The sequence below is a fragment of the Podarcis tiliguerta genome, assembly GCF_965153285.1.
Source record: "Podarcis tiliguerta genome assembly, chromosome: 3".
NCBI lineage: Eukaryota > Metazoa > Chordata > Lepidosauria > Squamata > Lacertidae > Podarcis > Podarcis tiliguerta.
In genome coordinates this window covers 106,419,090-106,442,291 of record NC_139536.1, presented here as the reverse complement: position 1 = coordinate 106,442,291, position 23,202 = coordinate 106,419,090, and the positions used below count along the sequence as shown (strand labels likewise).

General features: G+C 43.4%; 1 protein-coding gene across 2 annotated transcripts; it reads right to left on the bottom strand.

Moving 5' to 3' along the window:
- Positions 1-209: 209 nt before the first annotated feature.
- On the bottom strand, positions 210-22,970 carry TMX4 (thioredoxin related transmembrane protein 4). Of its 2 annotated transcripts, XM_083431996.1 has the most exons (10): positions 22,420-22,970; positions 16,659-16,774; positions 14,179-14,224; positions 12,593-12,721; positions 10,100-10,145; positions 7,392-7,493; positions 4,670-4,727; positions 1,509-3,515; positions 913-1,428; positions 210-539 (listed from the first exon to the last, which is right to left on the bottom strand). In XM_083431996.1, the coding sequence occupies exons 1-8, from the start codon at positions 22,953-22,955 to the stop codon at positions 3,262-3,264; spliced, it is 1,287 nt and encodes a 428-aa protein (XP_083288122.1). In that variant the 5' UTR covers positions 22,956-22,970; the 3' UTR covers positions 210-539; positions 913-1,428; positions 1,509-3,261. The 2 variants fall into 2 exon arrangements, with proteins under 2 accessions (XP_083288122.1, XP_083288121.1); XM_083431995.1 differs by having other exon boundaries at positions 913-3,515.
- Between the last annotated feature and the right edge of the window lie 232 nt (positions 22,971-23,202).

Below are 23,202 nucleotides of genomic sequence, written 5' to 3'. Positions count from 1 at the left end.
AAGTCTCACTGAATTTAACAGAGTTTACCTCCAAATACGCATGCTTAGAATTGCAAGCTTGGTGTACTTTCTCCTGAGAGGGCCTAACAAAAAATGCCAGTATTGCTTTGCGTTTTTAGGTAAACTACACTTATTTAGAAATTAGGTGCATGAAGTGACCTTCTGAAACATGAAAATGCTATTAAATAACGAAATGCTGCACATACATAATTAGTTGAGATTGTAATTATGACAGACTACCTGTAACAATGCAACAACAGTCAATTAGCTATGGTCTAGCTGTCTTTCATGGGAACATGGAGAGGTCAACTTCTAATGCTTCAATCTTTTCTCATGTACCTGAAAAATAAGCTTGGCCACATGGCTAAAGCATTGTGCTAGGATGGTTTCAGAATCAAATCGAGAAGCATGACCATGTTATTTCTTTTGCTTTTTCTTTAATTGCATGAAAAGTGCACTTGGTGCACAACTGAACCATTCCCAAGACGTTTAAATTTAGGCTTCTCAATTACACATCATTTTAATTGGTTCTGTTAAGCCTTTCTGGTCGCATAATCTCAGATTAGGATGCGGGTGGCGCTGTGGGTAAAAGCCTCAGCGCCTAGGGCTTGCCGATCGAAAGGTTGGCGGTTCGAATCCCCGTGGCGGGGTGCGCTCCCGTTGTTTGGTCCCAGCGCCTGCCAACCTAGCAGTTCGAAAGCACCCCCGGGTGCAAGTAGATAAATAGGGACTGCTTACTAGCGGGAAGGTAAACGGCGTTTCCGTGTGCGGCTCTGGCTCACCAGAGCAGCGATGTCACACTGGCCACATGACCCGGAAGTGTCTCCGGACAGCGCTGGCCCCCGGCCTCTTGAGTGAGATGGGCGCACAACCCTAGAGTCTGTCAAGACTGGCCCGTACGGGCAGGGGTACTTTACTTTACCTTTAATCTCAGATTATCAATATTTTTGCTATACGTTAAATGTGCACATTAAAGCAATTCTAGCAATTTACCCAGCACCTAGGAGTTTTGAAACTTAATGCATTTTATGCACTTGAGTCGATCTGGCTTATGTTCAGGACAACTTGGATTTGAGCATTGCTATCAAGATGCAACTACAATTTTGACCTCAGCATGTTTTGAACTGACGCAGCACAGGGTTTTTGCAACTGCCATAGCTTAATACGCACGTGGTTGGCCTTTGGAACTCAAGATGGGCTGGGCTGCAAATCTCATCATCCCTGAGGCTGTGCTGGCTACAGAGAATAGTTCTGGTCTGACCAACACAACAAGGAGGTCCACATGTTCCCCACTCCTGATTTAGTGCAATGAAGGACTTTAATTCAAGGTGCTCTATTGGCAAGAGCCACAGGATGGGCATTGTGACACTATGTACGCTTGTTACTGTTAGTTTAAACCTACACTTAGTTACTAGAGAGGTAGTTAACCTGTGGCCCTCCATATGTTGCCTGTTAGGTAAGATGGGAGTTGTAGTCCAACAATATCCTGAGAGCCACAGGTTAGCCACCCTTGGTGTAACAGAATGATCTCTTGCCATGTCAGCTGATCATATCAATTAGCTGCCATTCATTCTCTGCTCTGCATTCCTTATTCTCTTAGCCTAGCCATCAAATTATGCTGCCACTAAATTGCTTTTGTTTCACCCTGTAAGCTTAATTCACTTCAATGCACTGCAGAGAGCATTTAGGTAGGGTGACAACCATCACTGCTACACTGAAGCTATATTTACACAGCTATTCTACACTGATCAATATATGGGATGTATGAAGTCAGTAAACATTCTCAAACACTTAGAAACAAACTGCCGTTCGTTAAATAAATCAACTGAAACCATTAGGGATGTTTCTTTCAGACAGCATTACGTTTAAGCGGTTGCTGCAACCTAAACCTTTTGAAATCAAATGAGTATTTTGGTCATCAGGAATAAGTGATCATCTGCAAGTCACTTCAGGTATCATCCATTCTTTTAAACTAAGCAATGTTTTCTAATTCTGCATCTTCTTTGCGCTGGAATGCGTATTAGGTATCAACACGATCAAAGCCACATTGAGTAACCTGGAAAGCCTCATATATGGTCAAAGAACTAGGAAGCGAGTTCACCTTACAGACAAGTGTTTGGGCAACCCACATGGAAGCCCGATACACTAACAACAAGAAACAGATAGTGCATGGTTTTAAAATGCTTTTTCAAGACAAGTCAGCACATCCAAAATAAAATTTGTAGGTTTATAAACTTACGCTATTTGTTGCACTGGGAGCTGTGCTGTTTACATGTTGCAGATGTACACTAGGCAACTGCAAGTAACGTATTTTTCTGTGTATAACATGCCCCATGTATAAGATGCCCCCTGTTTTGGGGGACTCAAAATTAAGAAAATGGGGGGAGATTGTCAAGAGTTGTAAAGTTGTTGAGCTTTTGGGGGGGATTGCCCACAGCTGTTGAGCTTTTTTGGGGGGAGGTTGCTGAAAAACGCTCACCCGACTCAAAAACAATTAAAACCAAAAGCGACACAAAAGCCGCCAATCGCCCGCCCAATTGACGCAGGGGCAGCCAATCGACAACAGCCCTTGACACGCCCACAAAACAATCGCCCAATAGCTGCTGACAATCTCCTGCTCACAACTGCAACCAATTGCCCATCCCCCCCAAAATTTTAACATAATTTCTTAATAAAAAATCCTCGGCTTATACACAGAAAAATACGGTAAGCACCTCCGATGTGTTCTTCTATGCAATCTATGCATTTAACCACTTCAAAAATAATGGTACACTGCATGTATATGCAAGTGAATTCTTCACTGATAATAATGGAAGCTGCCTTATATCTAACAAGGAACTACTATAGGGTTTTTACAGAAAGCTTTGAATACCATGGCTGACTAGCTTGTGCCAACAAAGACCAAAGCATGCCTTAGATTAACTAAAATCTGTAAGCACATAATACTGAAACACAAAAATTGTATCTGTGTACAGTGTGCCTTGCTTATGGCATCCTAGCCAAAAGTTAACACCTCTCATCGACACCATCATCTAGTACAAAATCAAAGTTACGTGATTGTCATGGCTTCAATCTGAACATTAAAAATGTATCTTCCAGAAATTACTGGCCCTAAAGACAATGACAGCAAGCAGCCTTCTGATGCAAAGCATGGATTTAGCTGTAACAGTTTACAGGTCAAGTGTTTGGCTTCAGCTGCAATCAAGGATGGTCCCTGATACTTCTTTGGTCCAGATAAAAGTACATACACAGCTAATTGCACTATAGTCCATCAGCCTCCACCTGGTTTTTACGTTGCCTTAGAGAGCTTTGCTCCGCTTTGTCAGACGCATGGTGCTCAGAGTCATTTTCAGTCTCGGATCCTTCAACTGCAGAGTCCTCTGAAGAGTTTCCCTGAGACTCCTCTTCCTCATCTTCTCCATCAGACAAACCTTTTTCTGCAACTGGTTCTTCGGCTATATGCTCTGCTGTCTCCTGTTGCTCCTCTGTTTTATCATCACTGCGGTCCACCAAGTCTGTTGGCAGGAGGAATTGAGAAAAAAACCTGATATACATTATGTTAAAGTTGCTGTTAAACTTAAAATCTTTAACAGTCTCCATTTGGTGGCTCTCCTATATTCTGAGATTCTTCTTATGCTTGCTGTGAAGAAGCGGACCACACGTGCCATGTATTTGCTAATGGGATTACATGTTAACTGCATCACCCTGCAACTTGGCATTAACTAAAAGGGCCAGACCACTACCCTCCTAATATCTCTCCCACATGCAGATACTCATTCACACGCTCAATGCAAGTTATTCATCCTCCTTTGCGAGTGGAAATGCTTTAAGTCCCTGATTTTGCCTGTTCCTCTTCTACCAGCCGTCCAATATTTCCCCCCAGTTGAAAATAAGGCTGCAGTCTTCAGCAAACCTATTGGCAATACATTCCTTTGGTAGCATTCTTTATGGATCACAGTTGACATTACAATACAGTGGGACCTCAGGTTACATATGCATCAGGTTACAGACTCCGCTAACCCAGAAATAGTACCTCAGGTTAAGAACTTTGCTTCAGGATGAGAACAAAAATTGTGCTCCAGCAGCACGGCAGCAGCAAGAGGCCCCATTAGCTAAAGTGGTGCTTCAGGTTAAGAACAGTTTCAGGTTAAGTACGGACATCCGAAACGAATTAAGTACTTAACCTGAGGTACCACTGTAACGTCTTTTTAAAATGCAGATTATTAATGTGCCACAGATCTTGAGTATCCCAATTGCCCAAGCAAACTATATACCTTCAACCCCACTTAATTTTTACAAATGCCCACAGTTCTTCATACTTGGTTAGGAAGAGGCATTACACATTTCCAGTGTCACCAGCCCAATAGCTGCTCTCATGCTGCTTACGGTACTTGAAAAACATTGCACCAATTTGGAAAAGGACTCATCTCTTCACAGGCCCAATGTCACTTGCCTAATATAATTAACTGGTATCCCACAATTCAAGTACTATTCAAACCTTCATATCAAAAACTGGCCGTGTCAACTCCTTCAACACTTGTATACAGAAATCTGATCACTTTACATGAACAGCTGAAAACATTACATTTTAGGTTATCTGCCTTTCATTAATGATGCAGTTTGCCTTGCAAAATTGTACACTGAGCTTAGTCTTTTATTACATACTTACCAGAATCTTCCAATTCGGGCCTAGGTGGGAAAATGCAGTCTGTAAGTAGAACCAGTATCTGAAGGAAAGGAAAAAGTATTACAAAGGCAACCCACAAGTTCTCCAGCCAGAACCAGGTTTCTTCACGTTTGAACGCTATTCTTTAAGAAGTTGTTGGGGTTTTACCATTCACCTGTATCTCAGCGCTACATATCTACAGAAGCGCAATGGCTGTATCTTTAGCACACTTGTAATTTAATTTTATTCAGCTGCTGGGGAAAACCGTGAACACAACTGACAATTATGCACATTATACTGTGCTGTTGCTTGTCCTTAGGAGCATGACATTTTCAGCTGCATACAGATTGGCATGCTCTGTTTGAACAAGCTTCCATCAAATTGCTGGTGTTACAAGAAAGAGCCATGATGAGCCCTAGGCTCACATGACCTCCACCCTTTTGCATGCAACGGGAGGTGATCTAAAGCGTTCCCCTTAAATTGTTCCCTTTTTTGCTGGGTTTTAACAACTCCAGGAGCATCAGCAAAAATTAGATACAAACCAAGCTTACCCAAATCCGCACATATTAAAAATGCAAAAGATCTACTAATTTTAGCCTTCATGCACCTTACTTCTGCAACAGCAGAAGAACATTAACATTTGTGAAAGCATTTTATGGTATCCTCTAGAGAGGAAAAGCGGGGTTTTTACAGGAATGAAGCAACATAACATTAAATCAGGTACGTATGACAAAGACCACAGGAAATAAGGAAATGATTCATAGTAAGTGGAATGACTTATTCTAATGTGCAACTCACAAATCAATTCCTGCAGACTACTCACAGTTGAGAACCCTGAGGAGTTCAGGGGTCTAAATGGTGTAGAAAAAGTTTCCACAGGCAGAGTAGGCTGTCTCCTTCCAACTTCACCTTCAACCTCATGGAAGATGGCAGGCAAAGTTAAAGTAAAAAGGTAAAGACTAGCTCAGGCTACCTCAACCTCAGTGCTCCAGATGTTTTTTGGCCTACAACTCCCATGATCCCTAGCTAGCAGGACCAGTGGTCAGGGATGATGGGAATTGTAGTCTCAAAACATCAAGAGGGCCAAGGTTGAGGAAGCCTGGTCAGGCGACTATAGGGTTGCGGCGCTCGTCTCGCTTTCGGGCCGAGGGAGCCAGCATTTGTCCATAGACAGCTTTCTGGGTCATGTGGCCAGCATGACTAAACTGCTTCTGGTGCAACGGGACACCGTGACGGAATCCAGAGCACACAGAAACGTTGTTTACCTTCCCGCCGCAGCGGTACCTATTTATCTACTTGCAATGGCGTGCTTTCAAACTGCTAGGTTGGCAGGAGCCGGGACAGAGCAACAGGAGCTCACCCCATTGCAGGGATTTGAACCGCCGACCTTCTGATCGGCAAGCCCAAGAGGCTCAGTGGTCTAGGCCACAGCGCCAGCCGCGTCCCTGATAAGATGGCAGAGCAATGCAGAGGGTATGGCTCTCAGTGTGTTTGTCCCTTGCTTGCGTGTAACCTTTAGAGGCAAGCATCTGTCTGGCATCAAGAGCAATCTGCCCTAGGGAGTTTCTAAGTAGGAATGTGGCAGTTAAGTCAATCCTAAAAGGTAAAGGGACCCCTGACCATTAGGTCCAGCCGTGGCCGACTCTGGGGTTGCAGCGGTCATCTTGATTTATTGGCCGAGGGAGCCGGCGTACAGCTTCCAGGTCATGTGGCCAGCATGACTAAGCCGCTTCTGGCGAACCAGAGCAGCACACAGAAACGCCGTTTACCTTCCCGCCGGAGCGGTACCTATTTATCTACTTGCGCTTTGACGTGCTTTCGAACTGCTAGGTTGGCAGGAGCAGGGACCGAGCAACAGGAGCTCACCCCGTTGCGGGGATTCGAACCGGCGACCTTCCGATCAACAAGTCCCAGGCTCTGTGGTTTAACCCACAGAGCCACCCGCGTCCCAGTCAATCCTAGTGGGGCACCAATCAGCTCTTCAGCACTGTCAGCAAGCCCTTCCCGCCAAGGAACAATGAGGAGTGCACACTCCTTACATTCCTTTGCAGCCACATCTTTCGTTGCCCCACCCAATATCACATATGACCTCAGGTGTGGGGCAGGTGGGCCTGGCTTAGGGGAAATAGCTTCATGGGCCAAACTGATCCCCGCTGTACCCAACTTGGCCTGCAAGCTGGAGGGTGCCCAAGCCCGCCTTGAACTATCTCCTGAAAGGCTACTCTTTGCTTTAAAATGGTAGGCTGAATAATTTGCAATACTATGCATGCTTATTTGGGAGATAGTCCGACTCATTTTTGGGGAAAAACCGAACACAGGATTCAGTTGTTTGGTGTCAATTTAAGGTGTTCTAGCCTGGAGTTTGCCCATTTTGTTTCAGGGACAGCACATGGAAAAAGTGCGTCAAAACTGTCTCAAGCCTGTATCTGCGCTTGTTCTTCTGGCATTTCTTGTGACATGGTCCGAGTACATGAAATCGGCCTTTCTCTTACTCCCCTAATGAACTGAGGATCTCTTCTTCCTCTCTAGTAAAGTGTCAGTATTCTAGACCTCATGTATCTTCCACAATTCTTATTTGAATGGTAGGATGGAAGGTGAACCTTAACACTGAAAAATCACAAATGGCTAAGCCCAGTGCAAACTTCCAGGCTGATGTGACTGCTATATTATCTGCAGTAAAGACTGCCTACAATTCTGTTTAATAATATATATAAAAAAATCTTACCAAGCCCAGGATTAGACCAATCAATAAAGTGGCCAATATGAAGACTGCATAAGAACCCCAAACGTGAATTCCAAGAGTGACTGTTAAGTAGTTGTGGATTTGCTATAAAAGGAGACAAACAAACAGCTTAAAATAAAAGTGGGATTTTAGTACCGGACATGACATTCAGACAAATCAATTGATCGTCTTTACTTTCAAAAAAATCCTTAGTCACTAACCAAAAGAGAAAACAAATTCTTACTAGTCTGAAGCAGTTTCAAATGAGTTGCACACAGTGTGAACATCCATCGAAAACTAATATTTGCTAGGATGGCTGCAAAGTAATGTCATTTTGGCATTTCTGTGATGAAAAGCCTATATACTTTGCACCAGAAGACAGAGTGGAAAACCAGTTCTTTTAGACCAGAAATACAAATTGGGACTCAGATTATATGCAAATCTATTCTTTTTTTCTTCTGGGTCTTTAGTCTTTTGTCTCCCTAACGAGGCTTTTTGAATTTTTAAGTAATCCCTAAGGACTTCATTCCCCCCAATTCATCATTAACAATTAATATTAATCAATATCAAGCTGACCATCTCCATCCTAAGAAACAATATGAAGTAGCAATTCATGTGGTTACAGAACACATTTGTAGAATTCCACATTCCCTCTAACTTAAAGCGGTTTAAATGGTCAAAAATGCTATCTCACAGACAACTAGGAAACAGAATAGTATCAATATAGCTGGAGTTAGTATTCATCATCTCACTCAATATACAAATGTGCAGCTTATAGATAAAATGCTTCCTTACACCTCACCTGTTGTACTATGGTCCAACCGTTCAACACCAACCGGAAAACAAACTGATCTAAACCCTGAATTTGCATGCAAGCGCCATCACAGTTACAATTTGCCAGAAAATTAATCTGACCGAAGGCAGACCAGAATGATGTAATGATAGATTTCTCTGGATGAACACCCCCTCAGAAAGCAGTGACAAGCTCTGCACTTATTATAATTATAATTTCATGCCATGCAGTTTTGCCCTCGGGACTGTCTAAAAATGTCACATGGTTTATATTCCACAGATAAGAATAGAAACCATACATATTCACTGATATTTCCCATATTACGTTTTGGACGGATGGCAAGACTTCTTTCTATCACAAGTAAGTCATCTGAACAAGCATCTCTGAATTATGACCATGTTTTCCATTACAACTTTAATAGTACAAAGAATTCTAAATTTAAACCCCAGGAGCCAGTGGAAGACAGGAGTGCCTGGCATGCTCTGGTTCATGGGGTCACGAAGAGTCGGACACGACTAAACAGCAACAACATGCAGTAAAACCCACATTGTGTGTGGAAGTACAGTTAGCAGGTCTAGCAAAACCATGCAGTCCAAGTCCATGCTGCTCAGATATAAATTTTACTATTGTTATCATACAGACTTAACACATCTCTGCTGCCCAGGCTTTAAGGACGGCTCACATTAGCAGACAACCTGTGCTGAAACCTACTTGTGTAACAAGACTTCCCTTTATTCTCCCAAATCTGTGGAGGGGTTACAGGGGCGGGGCTGGAAGGAGAGGACAGGAGAGGAAAGGCATTTTTTTTTTCCCACTCGTGGATTGACATAACTGACTATACCCACATTTTTTAACTTACCGTATTTTCCTGTGTATAACATGCCCCCATATATAAGACGCCCCCTATTTTGGGGGACTCAAAATTAAGAAAATGGGGGGAGATTTCCCTCATGTATAAGACTACCCCCTTCCTAAACATTATTTTAGTAAAAAAAAAAACACCAAGTCATACATGGAAAAGTATGGTAAATAATAAAACCTAAGCTACTCTATCTGGATGGACAGTTGCTGTGTTAATTTGCAATGTTTATTTTCTATTTTTTTGCAGCATTGTCATCAACAACAACATCAACACGCCAGGCTTCCTTTCTCAGAGTGCAACATGATAAAATGTAATACAACAATAATATTATTTAAAAAATAGCAACTCAACTAGCAGCTAAAACAGAAAAGATAAACAGTCTCTGCAGTGAATTCTTGTCTACATTATCTACCAAGAGCCTGGAAAAACAGGCATGCCTTTAATTTCCACCTAAAACCTAACTATGTCAGGACTAGCCAGGTCTCCCCATGATTGTTTCTTACAGCACAGTTAGCCTCCCTGGGAACATAAACTTACCCTGAAGGTCATGATATAAATTATGAAAATAAATAAATGCAGTTTGGCAAAAAATTAAAGCCAGTTACAAACTAGTTAATGCCACTGCGCACTGTAATTATCAGAGTGGAAATTGTACTTCTTGCTTTTTTAAAAAAAGCCTCTTGCAGCATATTCTGGTGACTAGAATTTAAGCATGCAATATGGTAAGTAAGAGTCCTTTCCGAGGGTTTGCTTGTGACAGCCTCATAATTTTCCCATTCCACCAGCTAGTGTTCAATTACTAGAGTACAGACGTTCTTATATGATAACCCACCACCGTTTTGAAACTTACTATATAGCTGAAATGAAGTAAATCAGCCAACAGCGTATGAACTGAGTTCTGAAAAGTACAAAAGCTTCTCCACGGGATACAGAGCTAACCTCACATTTCATTAGCATTAAGTATGGGGTTATACCATTAGTTTCATGACAATGCCATTGACAATGCATTGTGCAAGCTACTTATGATATAGAATTAATTGGGGAATATTTACTCACCCTGATCCATGCAGATAAATGGAAGAGTCCTGCCATTCCATGCATCCTAATAAAGAACAAACATCTGATTTATACCAATGTCAATGGATAAAGCACGGCAAATTAAGTATTCTTGCATGTTCTATGTCACATCCTTCTTGATCTGCACTGATCTTTGACCATCTACACCATAATTTAACAGTGTAGTAGGGGATAATGACAGAAATTATGTGTTTCGACCATTATAAGAGCTAGGTCCCCTTCATGGATCACTGCCTTGCCATGGCAAAGGGGCTTGAATAACTCAGAGAAGCTATGAACTATGCCAAGCAGGGCACCCAAGATGGACAGGTCATAGTGGAGAGTTTTGACCAAACGTGAGCCACCTAGAGGAGGAACCGGCAAGCCACTCCAGTATCCCTGCCAAGAAAACTCCATGGACAAAAACAACAGGCATATAAAAGTTATGACGCTGGAAGATGAGCCCCTCAGGTTCATCTTCTTTTCTTGGGAGAAAAGCAATGACAAACCTAGACAGCATCTTAAAAAGCAGAGACATCACCTTGCCAACAAAGGTCCGTATAGTTAAAGCCATGGTTTTCCCAGTAGTGATGTATGGAAGTGAAAGCTGGACCATAAAGAAGGCTGATCGCCGAAGAATTGATGCTTTTGAATTATGGTGCTGGAGGAGACTCTTGAGAGTCCCATGGACTGCAAGAAGATCAAACCTATCCATTCTGAAGGAAATCAGCCCTGAGTGCTCACTGGGAGGACAGATTGTGAAGCTGAGGCTCCAATACTTTGGCCACCTCATGAGAAGAGAAGACTCCCTGGAAAAGACCCTGATGCTGGGAAAGATGGAGGGCACAAGGAGAAGGGGACGACAGAGGTTGAGATGGCTGGATAGTGTTCTCGAAGCTACCAGCATGAGCTTGACCAAACTGTGGGAGGCAGTGGAAGACAGGAGTGCCTGGTGTGCTCTGGTCCATGGGGTCACGAAGAGTTGGACATGACTAAACGACTAAACAACAACAACAACAAGAGCTAGGTGATGTGCTCTGAGGACTAGAACAAGTCATGTGACTGTATGTAATAGATCACTGTAGAAGGTTCTTACCATCTTATGACAGTTTCGTGCAAAGAGTTAAACAGATTTTCACAGAGAAGCGGCCGGTTTCTCAGCTCTTACATAAAAACTGCTACAACCGTGCCTCATTACACAATTGTGCTCTACTGTGCTTCATATTTTATCATTACCATTTTATCACCATATTTTATCCACATTGGGTCTCACTACTCAATATTAATACACTTAAAGGTAGTAAAAGAATTTTGGGAAATGATATATAATGAATTGAAAAAAAATGTTTAAAATAACTTTTTCTAAAAAACCTGAAGGCTTTCTTTTAGGAATTCTAGGTGCCCAAATCCCAATGGAGCAAAAAAGATTATGTATGCGACCACAGCTGCGCGGATGTTATTGGCCCAGAGATGGAAAGAAGATAAAGTCCTGGCTACATAAAATGGCAGATGGATTATGCCGAAAAGGCAAAAATGACTGGAAGAATCAGAAATCAGGAAGACCAAAATTTTAATAAGGAATGGGGGGAAATTATAATTTATCTTAAATACCATTGTAACAGTTAAAATTGATAGCAGGAGTGGAATAACACTTGTAGTTTAATGGTGAATTTTAAATATAATGGAGATGTAAAACATTTGGATTATAATAAAAGATGCAGGAGAAAATAATTAACAATAGGAGCCACAAAGGGGAGGAGGCGAGTCCAGGGGATTCTTTGACATCTTGTTTTTATGACGTATGTTGAATATCTGATTGTAAAACTTTAATTTGAAAAACCAAATGAATAAATTTATTAAAAATAATATTAATCCACTTAGTTGCTACAAGCACGTGGCTACTGTCCGAACAGCAAGTGAACGTTCAAATCACTCATTCCATGACATCTAGAACAATTACCTCTTTTCTGATGTCACAAGTGTGGCACATTGCCTACCAGTGAGTGGTATCCAATGGTATGGGCTGGGAAAATACACACCACAGAAAGTCACCCTAAATGTTAAGGAGCTAGAACATGGGTAGGCAAACTAAGGCCTGGGGGCCAGATCCGGCCCAATTGCCTTCTAAATCTGGCCCGCAGACGGTCCGGGAACCAGCATGTTTTTACATGAGTAGAATGTGTCCTTTTATTTAAAATGAATCTCTGGGTTATTTGTGGGGCCTGCCTGGTGTTTTTACATGAGTAGAATGTGTCCTTTTATTTAAAATGCATCTCTGGGTTATTTGTGGGGCATAGGAATTCGTTGTTTTTTCCCCTTCAAAATATAGTCCGGCCCCCCACAAGGTCTGAGGGACAGTGGACTGTCCCCCTGCTGAAAAAGTTTGCTGACCCCTGAGCTAGAATAATTAAAGCTAGTTTTCAACTACCCCCACCCCCGCAAAAATATATAAAGATGCAATTTCAGCAAGATAAGGTACTGTAATGCAATTACGTAATAGATGAGGGGGACTTCCATCCAGCCACAGGTTCTACAGCTTCCCACTTTCTCTCCATGATATAGGCTTCTAAATCCTCCAGCGTCCTCAAGCCACGGTATCTTCGAAACACTCCATCCTTTGCGCTGAAAACAAAAACAGGTAATAGTATAATTATGGCGCCGCACCTAAAACCAAAACACACAGAGGGAGCTATTGTTGCCCACCTTCCACACATGGAAATGAATCTCGCGGCAGTCAATCAAAGGCCAACAACCACACCTTGGGGCCGCTTCTCACTGCCCATGTAAACCAACCAATGTACAGAAGAGAACCTACCCAAATGATGCTGACATAAAAACCTCACACATATAGCAAGTTGGAAAAACGAGGGGGGGGGGAAATAGTGTGCAAGTTTATCACCCACTCTCTCCCCCTACCTCTGGATATCATATTGTCTTACATTGAAAGTAACCAAAACACTTTTTAATTTGATTTAAAAAGAGAGAGAGAGAGAGATTGCATGTTCTTTTGTAGTTCATTGAAATCTTTAATAAAAATTATTTTTTGGAGAAGGAGGAGGAGCAACTATTGTGTCTCTTCATCTGCAGTGTTAATAGAAGTTGCTGCAGGGAGAATCATTTGTGGTCCCTCATTGTAGCACAGTGAATTCGGTGTTGCCTCATCTTCACATAGTTACTTTATTTAAAGGGATTCCTGTTTTATCTGCACCAGGAAATGTGGAGAGAACAGTGCACCTTTGAACCTGAAAAACCTTTAATTCCAACACGCTCAGAGCCTCAGCTATAGTTCCACTGAGGAAATAAAATAATAATAATAATAATAATAATAATAATAATAATAATAATAATAATAATAATTTATATATACCTCACCCTCCCCGGCCAAGACCGGGCTCAGGGCAGCTAACACTGAATATAAATACAGTAAAAACATTAAAAATAAAGGAGTTGATTAAAATATAAGTTAGAATACAGTTTAAAATGCAGCTTAAAATGCAGCCTCTTTTTAGTGGTAGCCTATAGATCAAAGCCGTAAGGGGAGAAAATGTCAAATATTCACCGGGGCCAACTATCCATGCTGGTCCTACATGGGCCAGCAAAAAGAGCCGAGGGAAATTTATATACAAATCCCATGTAAGGGGCTCCATCCAAAAATAAAAAAAATAAAAATGAGAGGTGGGGTTAGGCTAAGTCCAGCCCAAAGGCCAGGCGGAACAGCTCCATCTTGCAGCCCCTGCAGAAAGGTGTCAAATCCTGCAGGGCCCTGATCTCCTGCAGTAGGGTGTTCCACCAGGCTGGGGCCAGAGCTGAAAAGGCCCTGGCCGAGGCCAATCTAACCTCCTTGGGGCTCGGGACTTCCAAAGTGTTGTTATTTATGGACCTTAACGTCATCCACAGGGCATACCAGGAGATATTTGCTACATTCTCCAGAACACCAACAGTTGGCCCACGTTTTCCAATGTCCTCTGTTGTTCTGCTTATCCTCACAATATCCCAAACCCCCAAAACTGGCACAGACAGATACTGTCTTCCAATAGCAAACAGTTGCCATTTTCAGACAAATGAAATGTGATACTTACTGGTAAATCGTGGGGAGTGTCGTAACAAAGAAGCGACCGCTTACGCCTAAGGAAGTCAAAAAGTAGTTTCAGTAGTTTCCCCATTATTTTGCTTTCCTAAACACAGACGTATAACAAACCTAATTAATTAATTAATTAATTAATTAATTAATTCCTGGCGGATAGCCTTCGGACTATAATGCAACTTAAATAGAAAACTGTCTTTAGAATTTTTTTTTCTTCAAAAGCATTTTATTTAAAAAAATCAATTTAAATAAAAAAAAATCTGGTTAGAGTCAATCAGCATATGATAGATTGTATGGGCTGACTTAAAGCAGGCCACACAGATTGCTATTAAACTGAGTGACAGCAATTGCCTTCCAAAGGAGGGGTGGAACTACAGCTGCAGCTACTGCACACCTGACTTTATCTCTACAACAAAAGGAACAACAAATCTCATAAACGGAACAAAAATCTAATAGCCATTAGTGCCATGCAGTGGTGGAATGGCTGAAAATGTTAATCACCATCACCTAGGGAGGAGCAACAAGTGAAGTTGGAGAATGAATAACCAATCACTGAATTAAATGCAAAGATGTTATCAGTATGTGTTTTTGTGAGCTACCTGCAGCAGCATGTATGGTTAAGGCAAAAGACAGGCACACCCAGCAAGAACTTTTGCTAATCAAAACTCTTTTAGCTTCTCTTGATATTAATACTGATATTTTTGCCCAAGCCTCAAAGCCTCACTTACAATTATGCGACAACTCCTACTCTTCAGATTCAATTATTTCCTCATTTTAATGGATAATTTTTAAAATGTCCTCCGGCAAAACCCTGAACACCCTTTAGTTAGCATGCATAAAAGCACTGCTAACTTTAAGTGAGCAGATGAGCAGTAGCACAACTCAGGTCAAGGGTAGAAAATTTACATAAAGGGTTCCCAGACCTCTTGCTATCTAGGGCAAATTGAATACATCAAAGAACACCGTGTTCCAGCTCATCCAGCCAAAAGTTTAAGTTAACTTGTAGTTAAGTTATCATATTCCCACAATAGCACCAATGTTCCAGTACAGACTTAAAATATGTCTAGTTAACAATGCATGCAGAGTTGGGGACCTGGCTGCTTCCCCCAACCACAGCATGCCACTGCTTGGCAGGGCGTTGGACTCGATGGCCCTTGTGGTCTCTTCCAACTCTATGATTCTATGGACAGCTGGATGGGGGCCTGTCCACCTGTCAATCATCTGACACTGCTTTGATGCCAGATGACCAGTTTGTCCTTTGCAATATGGCTGCAAAAGAAAAGCCAAGTCAAGAAAGGCTTGAAGTTGCAGCCTATCACTGGTGAATTTAAGCCTGTGAAATTTCTCCATGCATCAATTGCCACTGCATGTTCAAGAGCGCACTTTAATGTTCATGATCGCATATTTGCAGTTGCATCTCTATCTGCCCCAGTCTAATTTGTCAACGGCTAAATGATATTGAGCGTCAGAACAACTGGGCCACAATAAGGAAATTTAGCCCATGGTGTGACCATTTCCCATCCTCCCAATTTGATTCTCTGGCACCCTATCTGTAAAGGTAAAGGGACCCCTGACCATTAGGTCCAGTCGTGGACGTCTCTGGGGTTGCAGTGCTCATCTCGCTTTACTGGCTGAGGGAGCCACCGTACAGCTTCCGGGTCATGTGACCAGCATGACTAAGCCGCTGTTGGCAAACCAGAGCAGCACACGGAAACGCCATTTACCTTCCTGCCAGAGCAATACCTATTTATCTACTTGCACTTGACGTGCTTTCAAACTGCTAGGTTGGCAAATATAGACACGCTTTTACCCTAGCATGACTGAATGTATTGCTCTCGGCTGTACTTGAGGGACGAGTCCAACAGATGCCACACGCAAAAGGCTTATGTCCCTGCGGAGATGGCAGTACCGAATCAGTGGCACATGCCCTCCTGGAGTGCACTCTTTACCTGAGGAATGAGATTATCACCCCCTCTTTTATTGTCCATTCTGGGTCGCCCAACCACTGCCACAGTGTCCTTTCTCCTGGCAGATCAAGAGGAACAGATGACAGCAAAGGCTGCAAGGTTTTTAGCTGGAGCAATCAGAATAAGGTCCACTATTTGACGGCTGATTCAGGACTCTAAACTGTGTTTATATAATCGACTTTTATTTTGTTCTGTGTATAAAGCAATGTTCTTTTGTTGCTATGGCCGATGGTTGATGCAAATAAATTTTCATTCATTCATTCTATCTGCCCCACGTATGGGGGGGGGGAGCAGCTGTGGTTTGGGGGAACTACCCTCCCAGGCCAGATGGGAACCCTGCAGCCAGAGGTTCGCCACACCTGCTGAAGAAGTAATGTCTAGAATTTGAAAGGAAATGCTGAATTTTCAGTTCCATAAATTAACAATGCATAGGGAATACCCTATTGAAAACAAGCATGTAAATATATTTGTATTAAAGTTCCCCACTAAAAAGAGAATTTTGGCTTACCTGGTTCTTGAGTGACATCCACCTTGCCCACACTGAGTTCGTGGTCTTTGCTGTTTTCTGCAAAAGCCTCCCATGCCAATTCCATCTCCTGACAAGCGGGACACCAAGGGGCATAGCTAAGGAAAGTGACAACATGATTTAGTGATTGCACACATTTCCATATCTGGAAAGTCTGCAACAGGCAGAGAACAACTTAGGCACTTCCAATGTGTGCGCTACATCACACCAAACCCAGAAGTGACCCAAAAACATCACAAAAATGCCACAAAACGAGGTGGAGTGGGGTGTTTCAAATACAGTGGTACCTCGGGTTACATACGCTTCAGGTTACATACGCTTCAGGTTACAGACTCCGCTAACCCAGAAATATTATCTTGGGTTAAGAACTTTGCTTCAGGATGAGAACAGAAATTGTGCAGCGGTGGCACAGCGGCAGCAGGAGGCCCCAGGAGTGCTGCTTCAGGTTAAGAACAGTTTCAGGTTAAGAACAGACCTCCAGAATTAATTAAGTTCTTTACCCAAGGTACCACTGTATACGCGATCTCACTTAAATGCACAGTGTTTTGGAACATAAACCCTGCGTAAATTGGGAGCTGCCTGTATATTTCTGCCACATTACTCCAGACTATGTTATTGTCATGTTTGCTGCCTTTAAAAGTAGTCCTAAAACTTCCACCTGGCACAAAATGCTTCCTGGCACTAGAAGCAAGAAAGCAAGCAACTCCAGTCTTGTATCACCTGAATGGATTGCCCATTTGTTTCCTGGCCTGTTTCAAAGCCCTGGTGTTTGCCTTTAATGGCTTTAGACCAGGCCACCTCAGAAATAGTCCCATATGAACCTGGCTGGCCTTTTAGGCTCAGCTGTGGTGTCCATTCATATAAGACTGGCACAAGGGGGGGGGGCAATGTGTGACCCTCCAGCTGTTGCTGGACCAGATCTCCCATCATCACTGACCATTGGCCAGGCTGGGGCTGATGGGAATTGAGTCTAACAACATCCAGAGGTTCCCCAGCCTGAAAAAAACGAGATCCCGCAGGCAGGCACAAGAACAGGGCCATCTCATTGGTGGCAGCAAGACTGCAAATCTCCCTCTTGATGAATATACACTTGGAGCCCCATTTGCCCATCTTCAGACTATTAGCAGCTGCCTCTCACATATCAAAAGCTATCTATTGGATTTTTTAAACTAAGTTGCTGTATTCTAATTGTTTCCACTGCGGCTGAATCTAGTGTACATAACAGAACGATAGTTAAAATTCTTGTTTTGGTGTAATGTAAGCCACTTTGTCTTGACAGAAGAAACATAAATGGTAAGCAAACTACACAAGGTAAACTAAACAAACAGAAACATAACTTTCTCTGCCTTCTTCCTCTACATACACACCCCATGCAGTTCTTGGAATTTCCAGAAAATAAAGGATGGGAAATTTATTTCTAGGTCATTGTATCAGCATCCAAGACAATTGACTATTTCTAGTCCTAGACACCATGATGACCCAGAGCCTGGGCTCTCTTCCAGACCCAAAATGTAAACACTTATTTCAGGCACTATTATTATTATTATTATTATTATTGGTTTCTATTGATTTATTGGTTTGTTTGTTGCTTGTATAGGATATTTTGTTTTTCAATGTTTGATGTTTATATAGTATGTATCTGGGGCCAAGTGGGCTGCTGGGTGATGTGAGCACAACCAAATCCTCATACGCTCAGTAATGTGCAGCTGGATAACACATGATGGGCTGCTGGTGGGGTAAGGTGAAACAAGACCTGGGAAATAAATGTATGAGAGAGCATGCATGCTCTCAGCTACACACTGCCAGAATATAGATCAGTGGCATCCACATACACACCTGCAACATGCTTTGCTGCAGACGTACATGCTGTGTGCTCTAGCAAGGAGGGTTTCTACTTTGAAGCAAATTATTGAGAAACTGTGTGAATTTACACTTATGAATTGCTCCAGTCTCGCCTGGATTGACCTTCAACCATAGTTACCATTGTGTATCAACAGCAGCAACAGTGATTTGGTAGGAGTAGCATTGTGGGAGGCAAACTGAACTGGCAAATTCATGTCTTTTAGACTGTAACCCTGAATGCTGGGAATGTCTTTTGAGAAACCTTTCGGCCAAAGAGCATGGCAAAGATTCCTTTGAATGAAAAAGAATTTGAGAATAAATAGTGGGCTCCCAATTTTAACCTTTCAGCTTAAGGATAGTAATGTTGCCCTGAAAATTTTTAATGAGCGAAGCTATCCCCCTGCTGCACCAATGCCTCACCATTTTGCGATTCTTCCTTTACATTCATTGAATTAGACACTTCCCACCTACAAACTCTTCTTCTTTTTCAGTGTATATCCCACCAAAATTTGCTAACATCTGAAGCTCCCTACCCATGCAGAAAGTGTCAGGATAAATATGCTGCTGGACAGAGGCCAATGCTAATGTCCCCTTAACACCAACTATTCTGTTATAATATAATAAAATAAATAATTAAAGAACATGCCTGTCAATATCCTCTTTGTCCACAAAGTAAACTAACGTGAGTTCAAGTTTACCAAAGGATTTACTGCTATTTAATAGCAGCGTTTGTGTTGCACACACTTTCTAGAAACTGTCCATCTAGGAATAAAGACAAATTTAGAGGACAACTGCAGCAAACTTTGGATTCCAAACTACAGCCACTTTCAGTGCCTTAAAAACCGTTATACAAAAATATAACTCTGGGCAGTCTAACTAGATTCAGTTCATAGATCCTGATCCAAGCAGGAACACCACAAAGGGGCCATACCTTCTCTATACTCATAAAACACATTTCTTCAGATGTGGTTGTCATTTCTTTGCTAGAAAACAGCTAAGTTCTTGAACGTGTAGCTTCTAACACAGTATTTTTTTTGCTTTTAAACTGTAGTAGATCCCTCTCTTGAATTGCTATTATTCAATTTATCTTTTTTAAAAAAAATTAAAAAATCAACGGGAGCTGTAAGCAGATTGTCAGTCTTCCAGTTTCTGACAAGTGGTTTTACAACACTTCAGCAGTTTCCATATAAATTAGATTCCATCCTATGAAGGCCCAAAATGTGCAAAAGGAAGCTGTGCTTGAGTTACCAGCTGCCATGCTAACAAACACCCCCTAGAAAATGTGTATGAAAATGGTTTAGCTGAAACATTCTTTAAGCTGTCTATTGCTCTTTTTTTATTTTATTTTTAAAAGATATCTATGCCTGCATGGCCTAAACTAAGACAGCCTTCTCTGTCCCAGTCAGATGTACGCAATGACCAGTTACAGCACAGATCTCTTAAAGCAGCAATCTCTGCCATAAATTCAGAAAGTGGCCATTTGCAGATCCTCCTTTCTTCCTCTGTCTAACCTCTAATCTGCAATACAGAGATATAGTTATTTACTTTACAAAGTTGGCAGAATGACTACAGAAGCTCTACATACAGTTACACCCTAAATGCAAAGAAAAAGAGAGAGAATGTAGAGATCAATGATTTCTACTCACAGTAGCAGAGGCAGAATATGCCTTTGACTACTCATGACTGGGGAGCATATTGGGGGGGGGGGTGAGTGCTGTTTCTTTCATATCCAGGGGTTTCCCATAAGCAGCTGGATGTCACAGTGGGAAGCAGAGATGCTAGGTTAGTTGGACCATTGGCCCGACCCAATGGGGCTCTTCTGTAAATTCCTAAAAAGGTGTCTCCTTTTTCAATACACCTCCAACCAGCCTATCAAGGCAAGAGAAATGCTGTGCCGCATTATTAGGTAGCTAAGAAGCTATGGGAGACGCGGGTAGCGCTGTGGTCTAAACCACAGAACTTAGGACTTGCTGCTCAGAAGGTCAGCAGTTTGAATCCCCATGACGGGGTGAGCTCCCGTTGCTCGGTCCCTGCTCCTGCCAACCCAGCAGTTTGAAAGCACGTCAAAGTGCAAGTAGATAAATAGGTACCACTCCGGCAGGAAGGTAAACGGCATTTCCATGCGCTCTCTGGTTTGCCAAAAGCAGCTTAGTCATGCTGGCCACATGACCCGGACGCTGTATGCCAGCTCTCTCGGCCAATAAAGCGAGATGAGCGCTGCAACCCAGAGTCGTCCGCGACTGGACCTATAATTAAAATTTTAAAAAAGCCATGGGTGTACACATCTCTAAATGCCATGAAGATTCATAGGCAGGACCGGCCTAATACACTGGGCACCTGAGACGATCGATCCCCACAAAAAGAGCACCCTCCCCAACAGGGAAGAAGGAGCGAGTGGAGATTTACATTAGGAACACAGGTGGGATGGTGAGACTGAAATTGGGAATTGCTGTCCCTGTGGATGCTGCTGTCTTGAGGCCATCACCTCACCTAGCCTCCTGAGTGGGCCAGCCCTGAGATGGGAGCATAGGTAAGAAACGCAAGCCATGCCACCAGGTGATAGTGATGTTGCCTGATAATTAGTGACCAGCAAACAGAACAAGACCAACAAAGCACCGTAAAAAACCCCGGAAGAAGGGCAGGATGTGAGGAACATTTGAGGGAGTTGTGTTTACCCTGGAAAAGAGGAGTCTGAGATGAGATAGGACAGCCATCTTCTAATATCTAAAGGGCTGTCACATAGAGGATGCAGCAAGTTTGCTTTCTCCTGCTCTGGAAGCTAGGACCTGAACCCATTGATTTACAAGAATCCAACTCAACAACAGGAATAATTTTCTGACGGTAAAGGCTGTTCGACAGTGGAAAGGACGCCTCTTAGAATCCTAGAACTGTAGAGCTAGAAGGGATGCCAAGAAATCATCTAGCCCAGCAATGTCCAACTGGTTGACCGCAATCAACAGATAGATTCCAGAGTGATCTTGGTCAATTGTGGTATCCCAATCGATTGCGGGATTAAAAGCCCCACCCCCTCACTCTGTCCCCATGTAGCATCAATAGGGTGATCTGTTTTAGTTTGCTGCTGACCTTAGTTGGCTTCCCCTCCCCCCAAAAGCTCAAAATCCTCCCCTTCCATCCACCCACCCCACGCACACTCCTCCTCCCTCCAGTGACAATGGGTAGATCACTGCCATTTTTTAAATACAGTACTGGGAATAGATTGCAGTCTCTTGGAAGTTGGACGTGTCTGATCTAGCCCAACCCTCTGCAACGCAAGAGTATGTAGCCATCCCATACAGGGATCAGAACCTGCAACCTTGCCGTTATTAGCACCACGCTCCAACCCACTTAGCTATCCAGGCTGACTTGTCGGGACGGATCCCATAGTTTCCAAGCATCAAAACAAGAAAACTATGAACCTTTGTGCCTCCCCCCCACACCACACCACCTAAAAGCAAATGACCTTAACTGTATTGCAGAAGACAATCAGAGAGTCTGAATCAACTCCAGAAAAAGGGTCTGGTATGGTTTTGAATCACATTAGGGCTGGCATCTTAATATCCCTGCAGGGCAGGGAAGTGGGCTGGACTAGATGGCTGGTGGGGTTCCTCCCAATTCTCCAGGTATAAATTTAATCAATGTAAAAAAAATAAATGTGCCCAGTGAAGCCCAAAGGAGCCAGAGGGAGGGAGCCTCCAAACCCACCGACTGCCACCCACCAGGGTCCAGCTTCCTCCATTGAGATCCTGAGCAATTCTGAGACCAGCCTGCTTGGTGGTGTCCCCGCCCCGCCCTTCCTGGAAGCTTTGGACTACAACTCCCACCAGCCCCGGAGGGCCGCGCTTGCGCAGGGGCCGACGGGAGTCGTAGTCCGAGAGCCCCCGAAGCGCCGCAAGCGACTCACAATTGGACCATCCACTGGCCTTGCAGCAGGAGGCTCCAGTTGGACCCGCTCAGCTCCCTCACTGGCCGCCCCGCCGCGGCGCCGGGGTCCTGCGAAGCTGAGGCGACGGCGGCGACGGCGGCCGCCAACGCCACCAAGGCCGGAGCTGCCGCCGCCGCCGCTCTCCTTCCCGCCGTCCCGTCCCAGCGTGAGCGATTGCGGCGAGAGCCGAGCGACTGAGGGAAAGCCGCCGCCATCTTGGGAGGAATCAAACCGCCGCCAAAAAAAAAACCCCGTAGAGTTCCGCGCTCCCGTGACGCAGAGACGCAGCTCCAATTCCGGTTGCCATTGGGCGGCCTCCGCCATGTGCGGGGAAGCGAGTGGCGGAAGTGCCTATTCGTGCGACGCGCTTGGAGTGAGGGGGAGAGTGGCTTGAAGAGCAGCGCGCCTCTCCTCTCTTCTTTGTGAGGACCAGGCTCCTGCGCAATTAACAGGGAAGATCTAGCCCGGCATTTATTTATTTTGCACTGTTGTATATAGGCCCGTCTGCTGCGCATGGGTACCGGACGTCTCGGCGTTTGCGTGACCTTGGTGGCAGGCGGCGCTTCCGTGCTGTTACCCAATGCTTTCTTCTTTTTAATTGGTTTTTATTTGCATTTTCAAGAACAGAGAGCGTCTTTAGCCCCCTTCCTTTGTCCCATTTGCAACTTCGTGCCAAATACATGATGTCTACATATGACTTCCCTTCCATCCTTTTCCTGGTTCCTTTCCTTTTCTGCTAGTCCACGTAATCCGCATCTTTTC